Source organism: Trachymyrmex cornetzi, unplaced genomic scaffold (assembly GCF_001594075.2).
Source record: "Trachymyrmex cornetzi isolate Tcor2-1 unplaced genomic scaffold, Tcor1.1 scaffold299, whole genome shotgun sequence".
Lineage (NCBI taxonomy): Eukaryota > Metazoa > Arthropoda > Insecta > Hymenoptera > Formicidae > Trachymyrmex > Trachymyrmex cornetzi.
This window is the reverse complement of record NW_017297680.1, coordinates 129,076-145,805: the sequence shown is the minus strand read 5'-3', so window position 1 is coordinate 145,805 and position 16,730 is coordinate 129,076. Positions and strand designations below refer to the sequence as shown.

Sequence of the window (16,730 nt, the reverse complement as noted above, 5' to 3'; positions counted from 1 at the left end):
TCTTGAATTACTTTTCATAGATGTCGTGCACAATTTCGTATCTGACGTTGGCGTTTTATCAAAATGGTTTTTTCTTTTTTTTTCTGTTACATAATTTTTCTTCTTTACTACATAATCTTAAATTTATATATCCATTTTATCAAAAAGAATTAAACTAAGTAACGTAAAATAGAAAGAGAAAGAAGTATTACAGTAGATAACATTTTATAATATGTACATTTTGTCTGTAAAAACAGGATCACTCAAAACCGATAAACTTTATACTTCTTTGCCAGACATTCTGGCATGTACTGCCGTCTTCATCGTGCTTCTTCCAATTTGCGACTATTTGCAACACGAGCTATAAGTTTCGCGCAAAGCTCGTTCCGGAGAAATATACCCTCGGAGATATATTTACGTCCTTCTCTGTTTATACATCCCCAACAGCGAAACTTTTCGACCTCGTAGCAAGCAGTTCTTGGAAGCTGCGCTCCACCTTTCCTTTGCCTATTACATTTTTAAAAAGAGTGTATAGCCGTATCATGATCGAAAGTTTGGAAGAAGGGGATCCTCCCTATGTCGTCCACATATTCATTAAATAACAATTTCAGTTTGTTTCCTCTTTTTTTGTACAATGTAATAGAAATATTGAATAAGTTATGATTGGTCAATGGTCGATGACATGAATCATGGGTTGCCTTCGGTTGTCAACCCGCGAATAAGATTTAGTATGAATACAGTTACTCGACGACGTATCGCAATTGATTGTTCTGCATCGTCAAAGAGAAATATGGGGATGACTACGATTAGTCGATTGGTTAAATTCGGTCTTCACATTTACGGTGTATGGCCGTATGTACCGTCCAATATAGTGTTCAGATTGTACTGGATCATCATGCTAAGCACGGCCCAAGTCTTTCAGTACGGATACGTAGTAATGAACATTCATATGGACGACTTTTCCGAGTACATGGACGGAGTGAGCAGTGCAATGACATCTTCTCTACTTTACATTAAACTTGTTATTCTTTGGACCCATCAACGGTAGGACGTACTTGCGAAATAACATATGTAAATCCTGTTACTCGTCTCGTTATTAATGATGATTAACATTTACCGAAATTATTCATGTTTTCTTGAAAGAAGCTATAATATGTTATCGCCGATAGCTGGTCATCTTCGTGTCTTGATACATCCTTAAATGCTAATGTTCGCGAAACGTAGCATAATAATTTATCAAGACACAGAAATATAACCCGCAAATTGCGTAGCCTTTTTGTATCGAATAATAATTAATTGATTTCTCATTTAATTTAATTTATTTGTTTAAGATTTGCGAATATACGCATGAGTATATATTAACAAATGATTGTTTTTTCTGATACTTTAGTGAAATATATTTTTGAAATTAATTCAATTTTGTAACAACCATGAAACAGATATTAACGCGAAGGGTGCACCTTCCATAGAATATTTTTTGATGTATTGCAAATGATGTCTGAGGATTGGCAAGTTCATACTTCGAATTGCTATAACTCACGCATAATGACAGATATGGCGAATGTTGCACGTCGCACCTCGAGATGGATTGTTGGCATGCAAATCGGCTCCGCAACTTTCTACAGTGTCGGCGTACTCGCCGCTAATGCAAACAGTCCCGAGAAATTAGAGCCGTATGCGCGAGAACTTATTCTGAAAATGGAATTTCCGTTCAACATTAGTACAGATTTTATATACACAACTGTTCAAACGGTTCAATTTTATCACCTATTTTTAGTCGCCTGCGGTATTACGATTATTAACTCACTTCTCGTCACTTTGGTAAGTTCGAATTGCGATGCGCCTACTCAAAATTAAATACAAGGTAAATTATACACTTTTAATTTTTTTAATTAGAGATTTTATGTTAGATAAAATCGTGAGTAATCATTATGCATACAAACATTTTGTTTTAATAACATCTTACAAGTATATAAAATAATTTGTTAAATTAGATTTGTCTTCGATACGTCTTTAAAAAATAATTTTTTAAATTTTGTTAATTGAAATTTTGTTAATTAAAAAAAATAATTTTTCATGTTTTTGAGAGAGAGAGAGAGAGAGAGAGAGAGAGAGAGAGAGAGAGAGAGAGAGATGAGAGAGAGAGAGAGAGAGAGAGAGAGAGAGAGAGAGAGAGAGAGAGAGAGAGAGATTATAAAACTATAAATCTCTTAGATACTTCATATCTGCGGTCAAATAGACATTCTTCGAGAATGGTTGACAAAAATCTTTTCCAAAAATTCGGCGGATTCAATGGATGAAATTACAATGAAATCGTTGATTATAAAGCATCAGCGCATTATAGTATTTGCAGACAACATCGAGACGCTTTACACGTACATCGCAATGATGATGCTCTTATCAGACACGATCATTATATGTTGTTTAGGATTTATTATAGCCACCGTAAGTAATATATGTCTAAAATGACATTCGGTTACCTATTGTTGCGAATATTACATATCCAGTCGGAAAAAAAAATGGTAATAATTATTAATATTTAAGACCTATGAAACTATCATATATATGTATGTGTAGTTGACTCATACTAAATTATTATTATATTCGTGTACGGAAATTTTAGTCGCTTGACACACCCAATGCCGCAGCGATTTTGGTAAAATCTGTATTATTCTACATCTCGATGAACGTCGAGGCATTTATATACTGTTTCTGCGGTGAACATCTAAGCGCCAAGGTCAACATCAAGAAAAAAAATGATAGTTTCATTAATTCACTGACATATCGAATGTATCTCTTATTTTTTTTTTTCAGAGCAAAATGATTGGAAGTGCGGCGTATGATTCTCTCTGGTACGATTTTCCAGTCAAAGAAAGTCGAACTGTACTGTTTCTTATTCTGAGATCGCAAAAAAGATTGACAATCACGAGTGGAAAAATCATCGACCTTTCTTTAGAACGATTCACCAGTGTAAGATTTTACTTGTAATATTTCTTTTAACATTTGTCGATCTGTGAAACTCGAATATTTCTAACATATCTTATTATAATATATTTTTTTGAAGATTTTGATTAATATTAAAGTAAAAATTTGCTCTCTTATGAAAAATAACGTATATTTGTTTGAAATAGGATTCACTATTCTTATTTCTTCGTGTTAATTAAATAATAATTTGAACTGTAAATATTGGCACAGTGATGTTTACATTCCATCGTATTATACATAACTATATACAGCTTTGTTATGCTACTATTACTTAATTATAAATTTTTTTATATTATTGTATTATTTAATTTTTGAATATTACGTGAATATGTTATTATGATCACAAACAATAACATTTTAGGTAATAAAGGCATCATTGTCATATATGTCAGTGCTAATAGCAATGTACTCAAGATAAATAATATATTCGTAATTAATATGAACATGAAACAATAATGCCGAAAGTAGAATTTAATAACAAAAATAAATGTATAAAATTTATTTAAAACATTATTCCAGTTTCTTTTTATTTGTACTTTCTCTTGCCCAAGAAAGGTTTATTATAATACGAGGCCAAAAATTATTATTAAAGCTTTTTTTGTTTTGACGGATATATTCTTTGAGATATTATTAAGACAAAATTAACCTGAGTTTCTTTTTCCTAGCTTTAGTTTGTTCATCTACGATAAAAAAGCGGTACTGAAAAACTTTCGCTTTCTCTTGGCACTTTTAGTTCGCATCCTCAAGTCTTGAATTACTTTTTATAACTGTCGCGCACAACTTCGTATCCAACGTTCGTGCTTCATCAAACTGTATTTTTTCTTCTTTACTACATAATCTTGAATTTATACCTTCAGTTTGATCAGAAAGAAGTTTATACTCAATAATACGAAGTAGATGTTACAGTCGGTAATATTTTATGGCATAATACATTTTGACAATGGAAAAAGAATCACTAAAAATCGTATTACCATTTTCGTCTTGTTTTTTTCCAATTTTCTTCTACAACACGAGCTATGTGCTTTGCACAAAACGTTCTGGAGAAATATCCCTGGCAATATGTTATGTTCTTCTCCGTTTACACACCCCCAACAGCAAAACTTTTCAACTTCGCGTCGTGCGGCAGGTCATGGAAGCTGCACTCTCAATGTTGTTGCATTTTTAAAGAGAACGCGGTAACATTGTCCGTGGTCGGAAACTCGACTTTGCCGAGGGAGAAGTGGTACCTTTAACTTTTTTTACGTACCAAGCTATGATCGTCGATGAAATCGTCGGACGTGGCCCGTCAAAGTTTGTGATATGTGGCGATAGAATATTTATCAAGTGTCCGATTGGTCGACGTTTAGCGATACAAGGCTATAGTTTTCTTGAAAGCTCCGCCTCCTCAGATTTTTCTACGAGCAAAATTGTTTGGTGGCACACGTACACCTTCAGTGATTCTCGGTCCGTTTCCTATTGTTTACGGAAAACATGGAGATGAGTACGATCAGTCGCTCGGTAAAGATCTGTCTTCACGCCTACGGTATCTGGCCATATCTATCATCAACCGTTTTATTTCGATTATTTTGGATCGTGACGTATGGCACAGTTCAATTTTTTCAATATCATTACATAACGATACATTTTTACACTGATAGTTTCTCCGATTTTATGGATGGTGTAAGCAGTGCCATGACATACAGTCTATTATTCATCAAACTCGCTATTTTGTGGACGAATCAACAGTAAGATAAATATTATAAATTTAATTTTTTACTTTTTCGTATTATAGCTTGTAAAATGTTTAAATAATGAATATTTAAATAATGAATTGTATGAATGATTAGAAAGATACAAGATTACGTATAAAATCTATTGTCTTGTGCAAATGATATAACTTGGCACATACGTGTAGGTAATATTATTTCCTTATAACTTTCATATCTAGTTTACTAATTGTTTAATTTATTAGTAATATTTACTTACCTGAAAAATGTAAATAATGATATTAACTGACATATCTAATTCTGTTTAGAACATTCTCTGACATACTGCAAATGATGGCCATGGATTGGAAGAACTGCGTTTTAACTGATTGCAGTTTGCGCATCACGATCGACAAAGCCAAACTCTCGCACCGCATCTCAAATTGGATTATGGGTCTTCAACTGGTTGCCATAACTTTGTACAGCTGCGGCGTGCTTGCTGCTAACATCGGTAATGTTCAAAGAATGAATGTGTCCGCGCGGGAACACATCTTGAAGTTGAAGCTGCCATTCCAGATTGATACATTTCCTATTTACGTGTCCGTTACGATCCTCGAATTTTTTCATTTAGTGACGTGCGGTTGTGGAATTTCCACAGTAAATTCGCTCATCATCACTTTGGTAAGTTCGTGACGCCACTTAATGACGTAGAATTATATAGTGATCGTGGTTCCTATCATTTAAGACAATATTTTAGATACTGCATATCGGTGGTCAAATTGATATCCTTTGCGATTGGTTACTGAAAGTTTTTTCTAAAAATACGATGAATACCGTGGACGGGATAACGATGAAAACATTGATAACAAAGCATCAACAGATAATCATGTTTTCGGAGAACATTGAAAATCTTTATACGTACATCGCGCTAATGCTGTTTGTGTCGGACATTATCATTATATGTTGTTTAGGATTCATTATTATCACCGTGAGTAACGTTGGAAAACATCACGTTATAGATCATAAATTTTATCAAAATATAGATTATTTAAAATAATTGTGTATATATCAAATTATTTTTAATTCTACGCGTATATATTATTCGGGGGTATCATAAAACAAAACAGATTTCTTTCTAAATTACTACATTCGAGATTACAGTCAATTGGTACACCTGGCGGAGCAACAATTTTGGTGAGGTCAGTACTTTATTACATTGTGATGAATCTCGAGGCATTTATATATTGTTTCGCCGGTGAATATTTGAATGCCAAGGTTAGCGCTGTAAGCCCTGTTAATGATTTTAATTAATAAGCGAAAATCCAAAATTAATCTTTCCTTTCTAGAGCAAAATGATTGGAGATGCAGCTTACGATTCTCTTTGGTATGATATCACAATGGAAAAAAAACGAATGATATTGTTCATGATCTTAAGATCGCAAAAACGATTGACCATCACAATTGGAAAAATTATGGATCTCTCTTTAGAACGATTTGCTAGTGTAAGATTTCTACGATATAAATTTTAGAGACATTTAGTAGATCCAATAGGCTTACATAAAATATATTAAAAAAACTTTCTTAACACTAAAACATTGAACTAAATATATTTTTTACGTAATTACTAAAAATTAAAAAAATATACAATATAATTTTTAAAGTTAATTTTGTATTTAACTGATTTATTATTAATATTTATAATATCATGTATTTACACATACTTAATACGTTATAATTGATAATATTATAGATTGTGAAGGTATCGGCATCATATATTTCCGTCCTATTAGCGATGAATTAAATATTTGAAAAAACTAAGTATGGACATAATATTATGACAGTACCATGATAGTGTTGAGGAGGAGCATAAAATAATAGTATAAAACCATAAAATGAATAATAAAAAAATCTCAATAGTAACAGTATCAAGAAAATTATTATTATTATTATTGTGCAGTATTTTAAATAAGATTGCAATTATTTCTAATATAATAAAATGAAATTTTTTTCTTCCATTTCTTTTTATATTATTTTAGATTTTCGTAACGTTCAAGTGATATTATAATGCATAAATAGACTTTTCTGAAAGATTAACTTAAGCTTTTTGCATTTTCCAGTGTTTTTACAGCTTAGTATAAGTATTATGCTTGTCGTTTGCGAGAAACCGTTGCTACTGCAATATAAAACTTTACTCAGTATTTCGTTCTCCGTCTTCTGCTTCTAGCTTACTTCTTCATGATTATTGTACGTAACATGTACGTGATATGCACAAGAGTTTTATCCAAAATTGTGCGGTTTACATATTTCAAGAGAATAAGTTGCAAACACATTCGCACTTACCATATTCTGCAAGAAAAAATACTGGGGAAATGAAATCTTGGAAGAAGAAGCGCCCCTTTCGCTTCCATCTCTTCTCTTCTTCAAAAAATACTTCTCTATTCATGGAAATACAACTTAATAATAAAACTTTTATTGCGGTCACCGAGGTTTAATGTCCTGTGTACGTTTACATGTGCTGTCTGCCCTGTCTGCTGCTGCTTGAATTTTTAAAGAAAATAACGCACAACTCCATTATTCCTCCCAAGAATTTGAGAGGGAGAGGATTGACTACCTGGAAACTTCTTTTTTCTTATTGACAATACTGCACACAATCTGTGCATGTAGCGATTAAAATATTTAATAAGCCATGCCTCATAGAAGGGTCCTACCGCTCGCGAGCGGTCTTTTTCGAGCTGTTAGTTTGTACAGGGATATTATGTCATACACGTCGTATAGTTAATTAGATGTTATTTGTAACACGTTAAAAATTTTCTTATTGAAAGAAGACAGAAACTGTTTATTAAATGCTCTACTCATAAATCTGGTAAGTCTTGCGAGACGAAAACAATATTATTATAATTATTATTCTAGAAGCTTCTTGAAATTTTATTAACTAATCAATTGATGTCAATTGATGGAATGTACAATGGTTCACAGAAACGTTACAATACTTTTTTTTCGATTTGTTTCTGAATGCAATCTGCTCATAGGAGAGATTGGTTCGTATTTATAAATATAACCATGTACTTGCTCTACAAGCAAGACTAAGTTCTGAATCCCATCGAAAAAAGTGTTGTAATCTTTCTGTGAGCTACTGTACATACGCGTGTTTATTGTCTACATGATAAAAAATAGTTAATAGGTAATTTTGACTTATGCTGCTTCTTAAATTTTAAAGATTTTAAGATTTTGCGTAGCATAAATTTAACTTAACAATTAAAATATTTTTTCACGGCTTCCATTAAGTGACTGTTGAGAGAAATGTATATTTTAGACATTGCATATAGGTGGACAAATTGAAATTCTTCGAGAGGGTTTAAAAGAAGTTTTTCCGAGGAAAGGAAAGTGCAATCCGAGTCATTTTACGGTGAAAAAATTAATCAAGAAACACTAGAAGATCATCACGTTTTCAGAGCACATCGAAGATCTGTACACATATGTTGCGATGCTGCTGTTTGTAACAGATACTCTGATTATCTGATGCTTAGGTTTCACTATTGTTGCGATAAGCAGCTTTGATAAACAGAGATAACAGAAACCGTTATTGAATTTGTATTGTTGTAGATCAGAAAAGCATTATTTCCTTTAATCATTCATTACTTTAATTATTTTTAATTATTCATTACTTTTACAATTTACATTGCTCTTAGGATGTTTCTTAATATTCCAATTGATCGGTCAAGCAGATGCTACAAAATATCTAATCAGAAACTTGTTATTTTATATTGTTATAAATGTGGAAGCGTTCGTATATTGTTTCGCTGGAGAATATTTAAGCGCTAAGGTTAGATATTGGAAAAAGTATTGGAAATGCTGCTTACGCTTTCCTCTGGTACGAATCAAATTCTAGAGACGGTCGAATTATATTGTTCTTGATAATGAAGTCGCAAAGTCAATTAATCATTACAATTGGAAAGATAATGAATTTATCCTTGGAACGATTTACCAGTGTAAGTTTATCTTAGATTTTCTTTATATCTATATAGTTTTTAGCACAAATTTTTGGCAAAAGATTATTTTATTCATGATTAACTATACTAAATAATATATAAAAAGTGTGTTTACCCTTTTTAAAATAAAAAAGTAAAATAAACTTAATATATTTTTATAAATTAACTTTTCACCCGTATGCGCGCGCATACACACACACACCCACAGACGACGCACTTATAGATTGTAACTAAAAGGGGACAAATTTCGCTAGCGAGTTTCCATCTTACCTGATTCAGGACTAAGCACAATCCAACTTCGCCAACTTTTGGTATAGTCAGGATATAGTCTCCCCAACATTCCGGGTATAGTCCCATGTGACTTTTGGTTATTCCTAAGTTGAAGAAATCCTGAATAAGGTGACATGAATGAGCAGGTAAAATGCGACGCAGTTTTCAATGCTCACACGATTGTGCACTGTTTCCAACTAAATAGCTGTTTTGTCGTATCGCTTGGTGAAAGTACTCTTCAAGGTCCCTACTAAACATGGAATATTTATTTTCCACAATAAAATATTTTTTATGACTAAAAAATTGTGAATAAGATAGTAATTTGAACGATAAAATTATATAATATACCATTGACTTATTTTAAAAAATATATCTGATGCTTATTAATTATTTCAATTAGGTATCACGTACTCTAAAAACAACACTTACCTAATAATTTCGTTTGTGTTATACGAAAAACATACGTGAGTTTGGCAGCCATATACGTACAGCCTATTTCTTCAAATTGATTGTATCTTTTAGACCTATCAACAGTGAATCAACCTTAGGTTATCGCATAAGAAAGCGAATATCTTCTAAATCTAGTACTAAATATTAAACTAAAATATTAAAGTACATAAAATCATAAAAAATAAAACATAAAAAATCTCTGTAGTAACAGTATTAAAGAAATTATAATAATTATTATTTATGTATGATGTTTTGAATAATATGGCGATTATTTCTAATACGTCTCATATAATCAGATAAAATTATTTCTTTTTCCAACACTTCTTTGAATAATCAAATAATACTTAAAATTTTTGTAACGTTCAAGTGAGATTATAATACCTAAACAATCTTTTCTGAAAAATTAACGTGAGTTTTTTGCATTTTACAACGTTTTTTTACAACTTATAAGCTTTGCTTGTCATTTGTCAGAAATGCCGCCGCGTCATTGCTACTGGAATATAAAACTTCACTCAGCATTTCGATCTTCGTTTTCTGCTTCTAGTTTACTTTTTCATGATTATAGCGTGCAACATATATCTGATATACACGAGAGTTTCATCCAAAATCGTGAGATTTACATATTTCAGGAGAACAAGTTGCGAACGCAGTCGCACTTACCATAATTCACGAGGAAAAATATCTTTTGATATCGAGGAAATAAAATCTTCGCAAAAGAAACGCCTCCCTCTTACGCGTTTCTTTCTTCTTCAAAAAATTCTCCCCTATTTACGGAAACACAAAACTTTTTTTACGGTCACCAAGGTTTAATGTCCTTTGTACGTTTGCATGTTATTGTCTGTCCTGTCTGTTGCTGCTTGAATTTTTAAAGAAAATAACGCACTGCGCCATACTTTATTATTCCGCCTGTGAATTTGAGAGAGATAAGGTTGTCTACACGGAAACTTTTTTTGTTTCTTATCGACAATACTGCACATAATCTGTGGAAGTTGCGATCAAAATATTTAATAAGCTTTGTTTCATAGGAGGGTGCTATCATCCATGTTTTCTTCTAAGCTCTCAGTATATACAGAGACACTACATCATACACATCGAATAATTAATTAGATGTCATTCATAACCCCGTTAAAAATTCCCTCGTCGAAATCAATACGTGTAAATAGTGTAAAACAATAGGAAAATATCAGAAATATGAAACTAAAGAATACTGTTAGCAAAGTGATAGAAATTTGGCTTCGAATTTTTGGCATTTGGCCGAATATGTCGTGTGTTTCTTTGTGTAGACTATTCTGGACTTTCTCGATCATAATCGAGCAAATTTTTCAATATCGATATATTCTAATGCGTTTCCATTTGATTGAATTTTCCGAGATAATGCATATTTTGGGTTCAACAATGACTTACACGATATTTTTAATCAAACTTGTCATTTTTTGGTGTAAACAGCGGTGAGATATGCAGCAGTAAAGCTTATAATAATATGTACCATCAGTGAAAAATTTGTTTTAAACATTATTTATTTTAATTACATTTAACTACGTTATTCAGAAACATTAAGTTAGTGATCTAACATTATTTTATAATTACTCTGATAAGTAAAATGAACTATTTAGCAATTGCAAACTTGAACAATATAATAGAGCAAAATTTAGAATAAATTGCTGTGATAAATTAATTACTGTATGCAAAAGGAAAATAAAAGCATCGATGAAGTTATTGTACAACAACAAGTTTTTCATTGATGGTTCGCGTAATGCTTCATTGCGGCCGTTGTCATCATTATGACCAATAAAAATCATTTCTAGAACTTTCAACAGGATATTAACAATGATGACCATCGACTGGGAAAAATATTCTAGCACAAAATTTAGTATGTTCGCGACATGCAATGCCAAACTGTCGCAACGCTTCGCTAACATGACTATAATTCTTTATTCGACAGCTGTAATTTTTTTTAGTAGCAAGATTTTTGCAAAGCACGTGGATGACAGCAACGCTTCCAACATGTCCACACGGTTGCTCATTCTAGAGATGGATCTACCATTTGACGCTAATCGAAAATTCGTATATGAATCAGTCATAATTATTCAATTTATTAATTTGCTATTGTGTGCCGACGCAAACTGTTTAATAAATGCTCTACTCATAAATCTGGTAAGTTTTGCATGACGTAAAAGATATATTATTATTGTCCGTAGAAGTCAATTTCTTGAAATTTTATTAACCAATCAATTGATGTCAATTGGAATGTACAGTGGATGACAGAAAGGATGCAATACTTTTTTTCGATTGATTTCTAAATGCAGTCTGCTCTCTCCGGAGTGATTGGTTCTTTCTTATTTGTCTAATCGTTTACGTTCAAACGCTCTACAAACAAGATTGAGTTCCAACATTCATTGAAAAAAATGTTGCAACTTTTCTATGACCCACTGTACATATATGTATTTATTGTTTACATGATTAAAAATAGTTAATAGATAATTTTGACGTATGATGCTCCTTAAATTTTGAAGGTGTTATGATTTTGTGTAGACTAAATTGAATTCAAGTATTAAAATATTTTTTTCACGGCTTCCATTAAGTGACTGTTGAGAAGAATATATATTTTAGATACTGCATATAGGCGGACAAATCGATATTCTTCGAGAAGGATTAAAGGAAGTTTTTCCGAAAAATGGAAAGTGGAATCCGAGTCATTTTACGGTAAAGAAGATAATCAAGAAGCATCAGAAAATCATCACATTTTCACAGTACATCGAAGATCTGTACACGTATATTGCGATGGTGCTGTTCGTATCAGATACTCTGATTATCTGCTGCTTAGGTTTTACAATTGTTGCGGTAAGCAACTTTGATTAATTTCTTGATAAACGAAAGATATAAAAACCACTGTTGAATTTATGTAGATTAGGAAAGCACTAATTCGTGCCTTTAGTTATTCATTATTTTCCCACTTTTCCATTGCTCTTAGGACGTTTCTTAATATTCCAGTCGATCGGTCAACCCGATGCTACGAAAAGTATAATCAGAAACTTCTTATTTTATGTCGTTATAAATGTGGAAGCATTTGTATATTGTTTCGCTGGAGAATACTTGAGCGCTAAGGTTAGATATTGGGACCAATATATTGTTCACAACAAATAGCAGAATATTACGTAATTGATTTTGTATATAAAGGCTACAAGATCCATTATTTAATAGAGCAAAAGTATCGGAGATGCTGCATACGCTTCCCTCTGGTACGAGTCAGATTCTAGAGACAGTCGAATTATATTGTCCTTGATAATGAGGTCGCAAAATCAATTAACCATTACAATAGGAAAGATAATGAATTTGTCTTTGGAACAATATAGTACTGTAAGTTTATCTTAGCAGGTTATCTTGCTTTATATATAAAACTTTTTAAATTATCTTAAAAAAATCTGTTTTAAATAACGAACAAAATTATCTTAAAAAAATCTGTTTTAAATAACGAAAAAAATTTGCTGCAATATTGTAATAAATTATTAAAAGAAATAAAGTAGCAATTAGAATTTAAATATTTATATTTTCTACATTGATATTTTATAATATTTATAATAATATTTTTATAGATTGTAAAAGCTTCAGCTTCTTATATATCGGTCCTCCTTGCAATGTATTGAGAGAGGCGAAACTACATTCTATTAAAAAAATTTTTTAGTTACTTTTAACAAATGGTAGTTTAATTAGTAGCAACAAAATTTGCACAAATTAAAAGTGACAAAAGTGACGTTCTATTATTACTTGTTACCTGTTACATTTTCTTCCATGTCGTACACTTACATGTACTCATCGTTCACTTGCATGTATGCATCGTTCACTTGCACGCAAGTGTGTGTTACATACGGGAGTTAGAATAAGCTCGGGCAGTCAGGCAGTAGATCGATAATGTCGGGATACGCAGTGTTTATTAAATGTAGTCGAACAATGCAATCCCGTGCTATTTTCTCCTCCTGTCTGGTATTGTTCGCTCCATTTTGCAAGTCCCTACAATTTTCCTTTTATATTTATTAGAATCAAAGGCTACGAGTCACAACTAGATGATAATTGTTGGAAATCAACCTAAAATTTAATAACTAAAAGTACAGAAGAATAATTATAAAATATAAGTACATATTAATATACGTTTCAACTCTTATCGGATCATCTTTAGTGTACGATCTTTAAAAAAACAAACAAAGTTTGCGATTTCATCGTCGACATAAATATAGCAGTGTAGTAATGTATTCCTCTTTAAATTTTATGTGCTGTTACGAAAATTTAACCATTCTTCTTAGAATATTTCACATCCATATCTCTGGTGTTCTATATTTTTCTCCATACTTCAATTATTATAGACAGTAATGCAATTTCAGTTTACTCATTGCAATTTTATGATTAAAAGGCATTCTCCGTATCTATATTGAAATAATTATTAACTAAGCAAATTGTATAATTTGAATTCATTTCAACTATAACTTATTTGTAGGTTTAAGTGTCCAGTAATTCCAAATTGCAAAAAGTTTACAATCCACAAAGATATTAATATAGAATAAATCGTATTAAGAACGTTACTTTTAAAAGATTCAACAATCAACGATTACGGAATAGAAGTAAAGGAAATTATTATGTCAAAGGAAATGTAGTGGAAGAAGAACGTGTGTGATAGTGAAAAGAAAGAAAAGAGATCAATTAGAAGGGGATAATGACTGTAAGATCGGAAAGTACGAATCGGGAAGAGATTCCGTGTTACTCTGCCTGTTCAATCCATTATGTTGTTTTTTTATGTGAACCATCTCCGAAATCAATCTTTTACTATAAGATGGTTCATTATCTAATATTTTAACCTTATCCTATTTAAAATTATGATCATATTCCAAGCGGTGATTGGAAATTGGTCCTATTATTAACTTCATTTGTATGTTCATGTATACTGGTTTTCAACTTTCTTTTAGTCTGGTCCATACATGACAACCTTACCACACGGAACAACAAAAAAGTTACGTCTAATGATCGGTACTTTACAGTACCTTATGTTAGAACCATCTTCGAATCTTTTATTTCGATTGCATTTGGCACTAATAGAAGGACAGCCTTTACCATACCACTCGTGGTAAAGATGTTTTAGATTATATGTCGCATCAAAAAGTAGTATATAAGATCTCATGTCATGATTGTGATGCGATTGTGAGCCAGATTAAAAGAAAATTGAAACTAAAATAATGTGTCGTATCGTTTGGTAAGAGTACTCCTCAAGGTCCCTACTAAATACGGAATATTTATTTTTCATAACGAAATATTTTTTATAACTAAAGAACTGTAAATAAGATGATAATTTGAACATTAAAATTATGTAATATACCATTGACTTATTTTAAAAAACATATATCTGATGCTTATTAATTATTTCAATTATTGAATATACTAAAAACAACACTTACCTCATAAGTGCCACTAATTTCATTTGTGTTATACGAAAAACATACGTGAGTTTGGCAGCCATATAAGTACAGCCTATTTCTTTAAATTGATTATATCTTCTAGACCTATCAACAGTGAATCAACCTTAGATTATCGCATAAGAAAGCGAATATTTTCTAAATCTTATACTAAATATTAAACTAAAATGTTAAACTAAAATATACAAAATCATAAAAAATAAAAAATAAAAAATATCTCTAGTAACAGTATTAAAGAAAACATAATTATTGTTATTTTTGTATGGTACTTTGAATAATATGGCAATTATTTCTAATACAATCGGATAAAATTATTTCTTTTTCCACCTCTTCTTAATATAATCATATATTACTTAAAATTTCTGTAATATTAAAGTGAGATTATAATGCCTAAACAATCTTTTCTGAAAAATTAACGTGAGCTTTTTGCATTTTACAATGTTTTTATACAATTTATAAGCTTTGCTTGTCATTTGCCAGGAACGCTGCCGCGTCATTGCTACTGGAATATAAAACTTCACTCAGCATTTCGATCTTCGTATTCTACTTCTAGTTTACTTTTTCATAATTATTGCGTGCAACATATATCTGATATGCACAAGAGTTTCATTCAAAATCGTGCGATTTACATATTTCAAGAGAACAAGTTGCAAACGCAGTCGCATTTACCATTCGTGAGGAAAAATATCTTTTGATATAGAGGAAATAAAATCTTTGAAAGAAAAACGCCTGTCTCTTACGCTTCTTTGTTCTTTAAAAAATTCTCCCCCATTTACGGAAACACAAAACTTTTCTTATGGTCACCGAAGTTTAATGTCCTTTGTACGTTTGCATGTTGTCGTCTGTCCTGTCTGTTGTTGCTTGAATTTTTAAAGAAAATAACGCACTGCGCCATACTTCATTGTTCAGCCCGAGAATTTGAGAGAGATAAGGTCGACTACCCGGAAACTTTTTTTTTCTTATCGACAATACTGCACGCAATCTGTGGAAGTTGCGATCAAAATATTTAATAAGCTTTGCTTCATAGGAGGTTGCTACCACCCATGTTTTCTTCTAAGCTCTCAGTATGTACAGAGACACTACATCATACACATCGAATAATTAATTACGTGTCATTCATAACGCCGTTAAAAATTCTCTCGTCGGAATCAATACGTATAAATAGTGTAAAACAATAGGAAAATATCAGAAATATGAAACTAAAGAATACTGTTAGCAAAGTAATAGAAATTTGGCTTCGAATTTTTGGCATTTGGCCGAATATGTCGTGTGTTTCTTTATGCAGACTATTTTGGACTGTCTCGATCATAATCGAGCAAATTTTTCAATATCGATATATCCTAATGCGTTTCCATATCATTGAGTTTTCCGAGTTAATGCATATTTTGGGTTCAGCAATGACGTATACGATACTTTTAATTAAACTTGTCGTTTTTTGGTGTAAACAGCGGTGAGATACGCAGCAGTGAAGCTCATAGTAATATGCACTATCAGTGAAAAATTTATTTTAAATATTTATTTATTTGTGAATTATATTTAATTATGTTATTCAGACATATTAAGTTAGTGATCTAACTCTATTTAACAATTACTCTGACAAGTAAAATAAACTATTTAGCAATTGCAAACATGGACAATGTAATAAAGCAAAATTTAAAATAAATTGCTCTAATAAATTAATTACTGTATACAAAAGGGAAATAAAAGCAGACACGCATCGATGAAGTCATAGTACAACGATAAATTTTTCATCGATGGTTCGCAAAACGCTTCATTGCGGCCTTTGTCACGAGTATGACTAATAAAAATCATTTCTAGAACTTTCAACAGGATATTAACAATGATGTCGGTCGACTGGGAAAAATATTCTGGCACAAAATTTAGTATGTTCGCGACATGCAATGCCAAACTGT

At 31.6% G+C, this 16,730-nt stretch overlaps 1 protein-coding gene across 1 annotated transcript; it reads left to right on the top strand.

The window, feature by feature from the left end:
- Positions 1–769: 769 nt before the first annotated feature.
- Positions 770–15,918, top strand: LOC108762359 (uncharacterized). The gene is given in 15 exon segments (XM_018509319.1): positions 770–1,023; positions 1,449–1,800; positions 2,603–2,716; positions 2,794–2,949; positions 4,289–4,318; positions 4,320–4,486; positions 4,979–5,330; positions 5,811–5,924; positions 5,996–6,151; positions 10,384–10,401; positions 11,164–11,228; positions 11,317–11,512; positions 11,969–12,199; positions 12,560–12,719; positions 15,848–15,918. Coding segments are annotated over 15 exon segments (2,436 nt in total).
- The last annotated feature ends 812 nt before the right edge of the window (positions 15,919–16,730 follow it).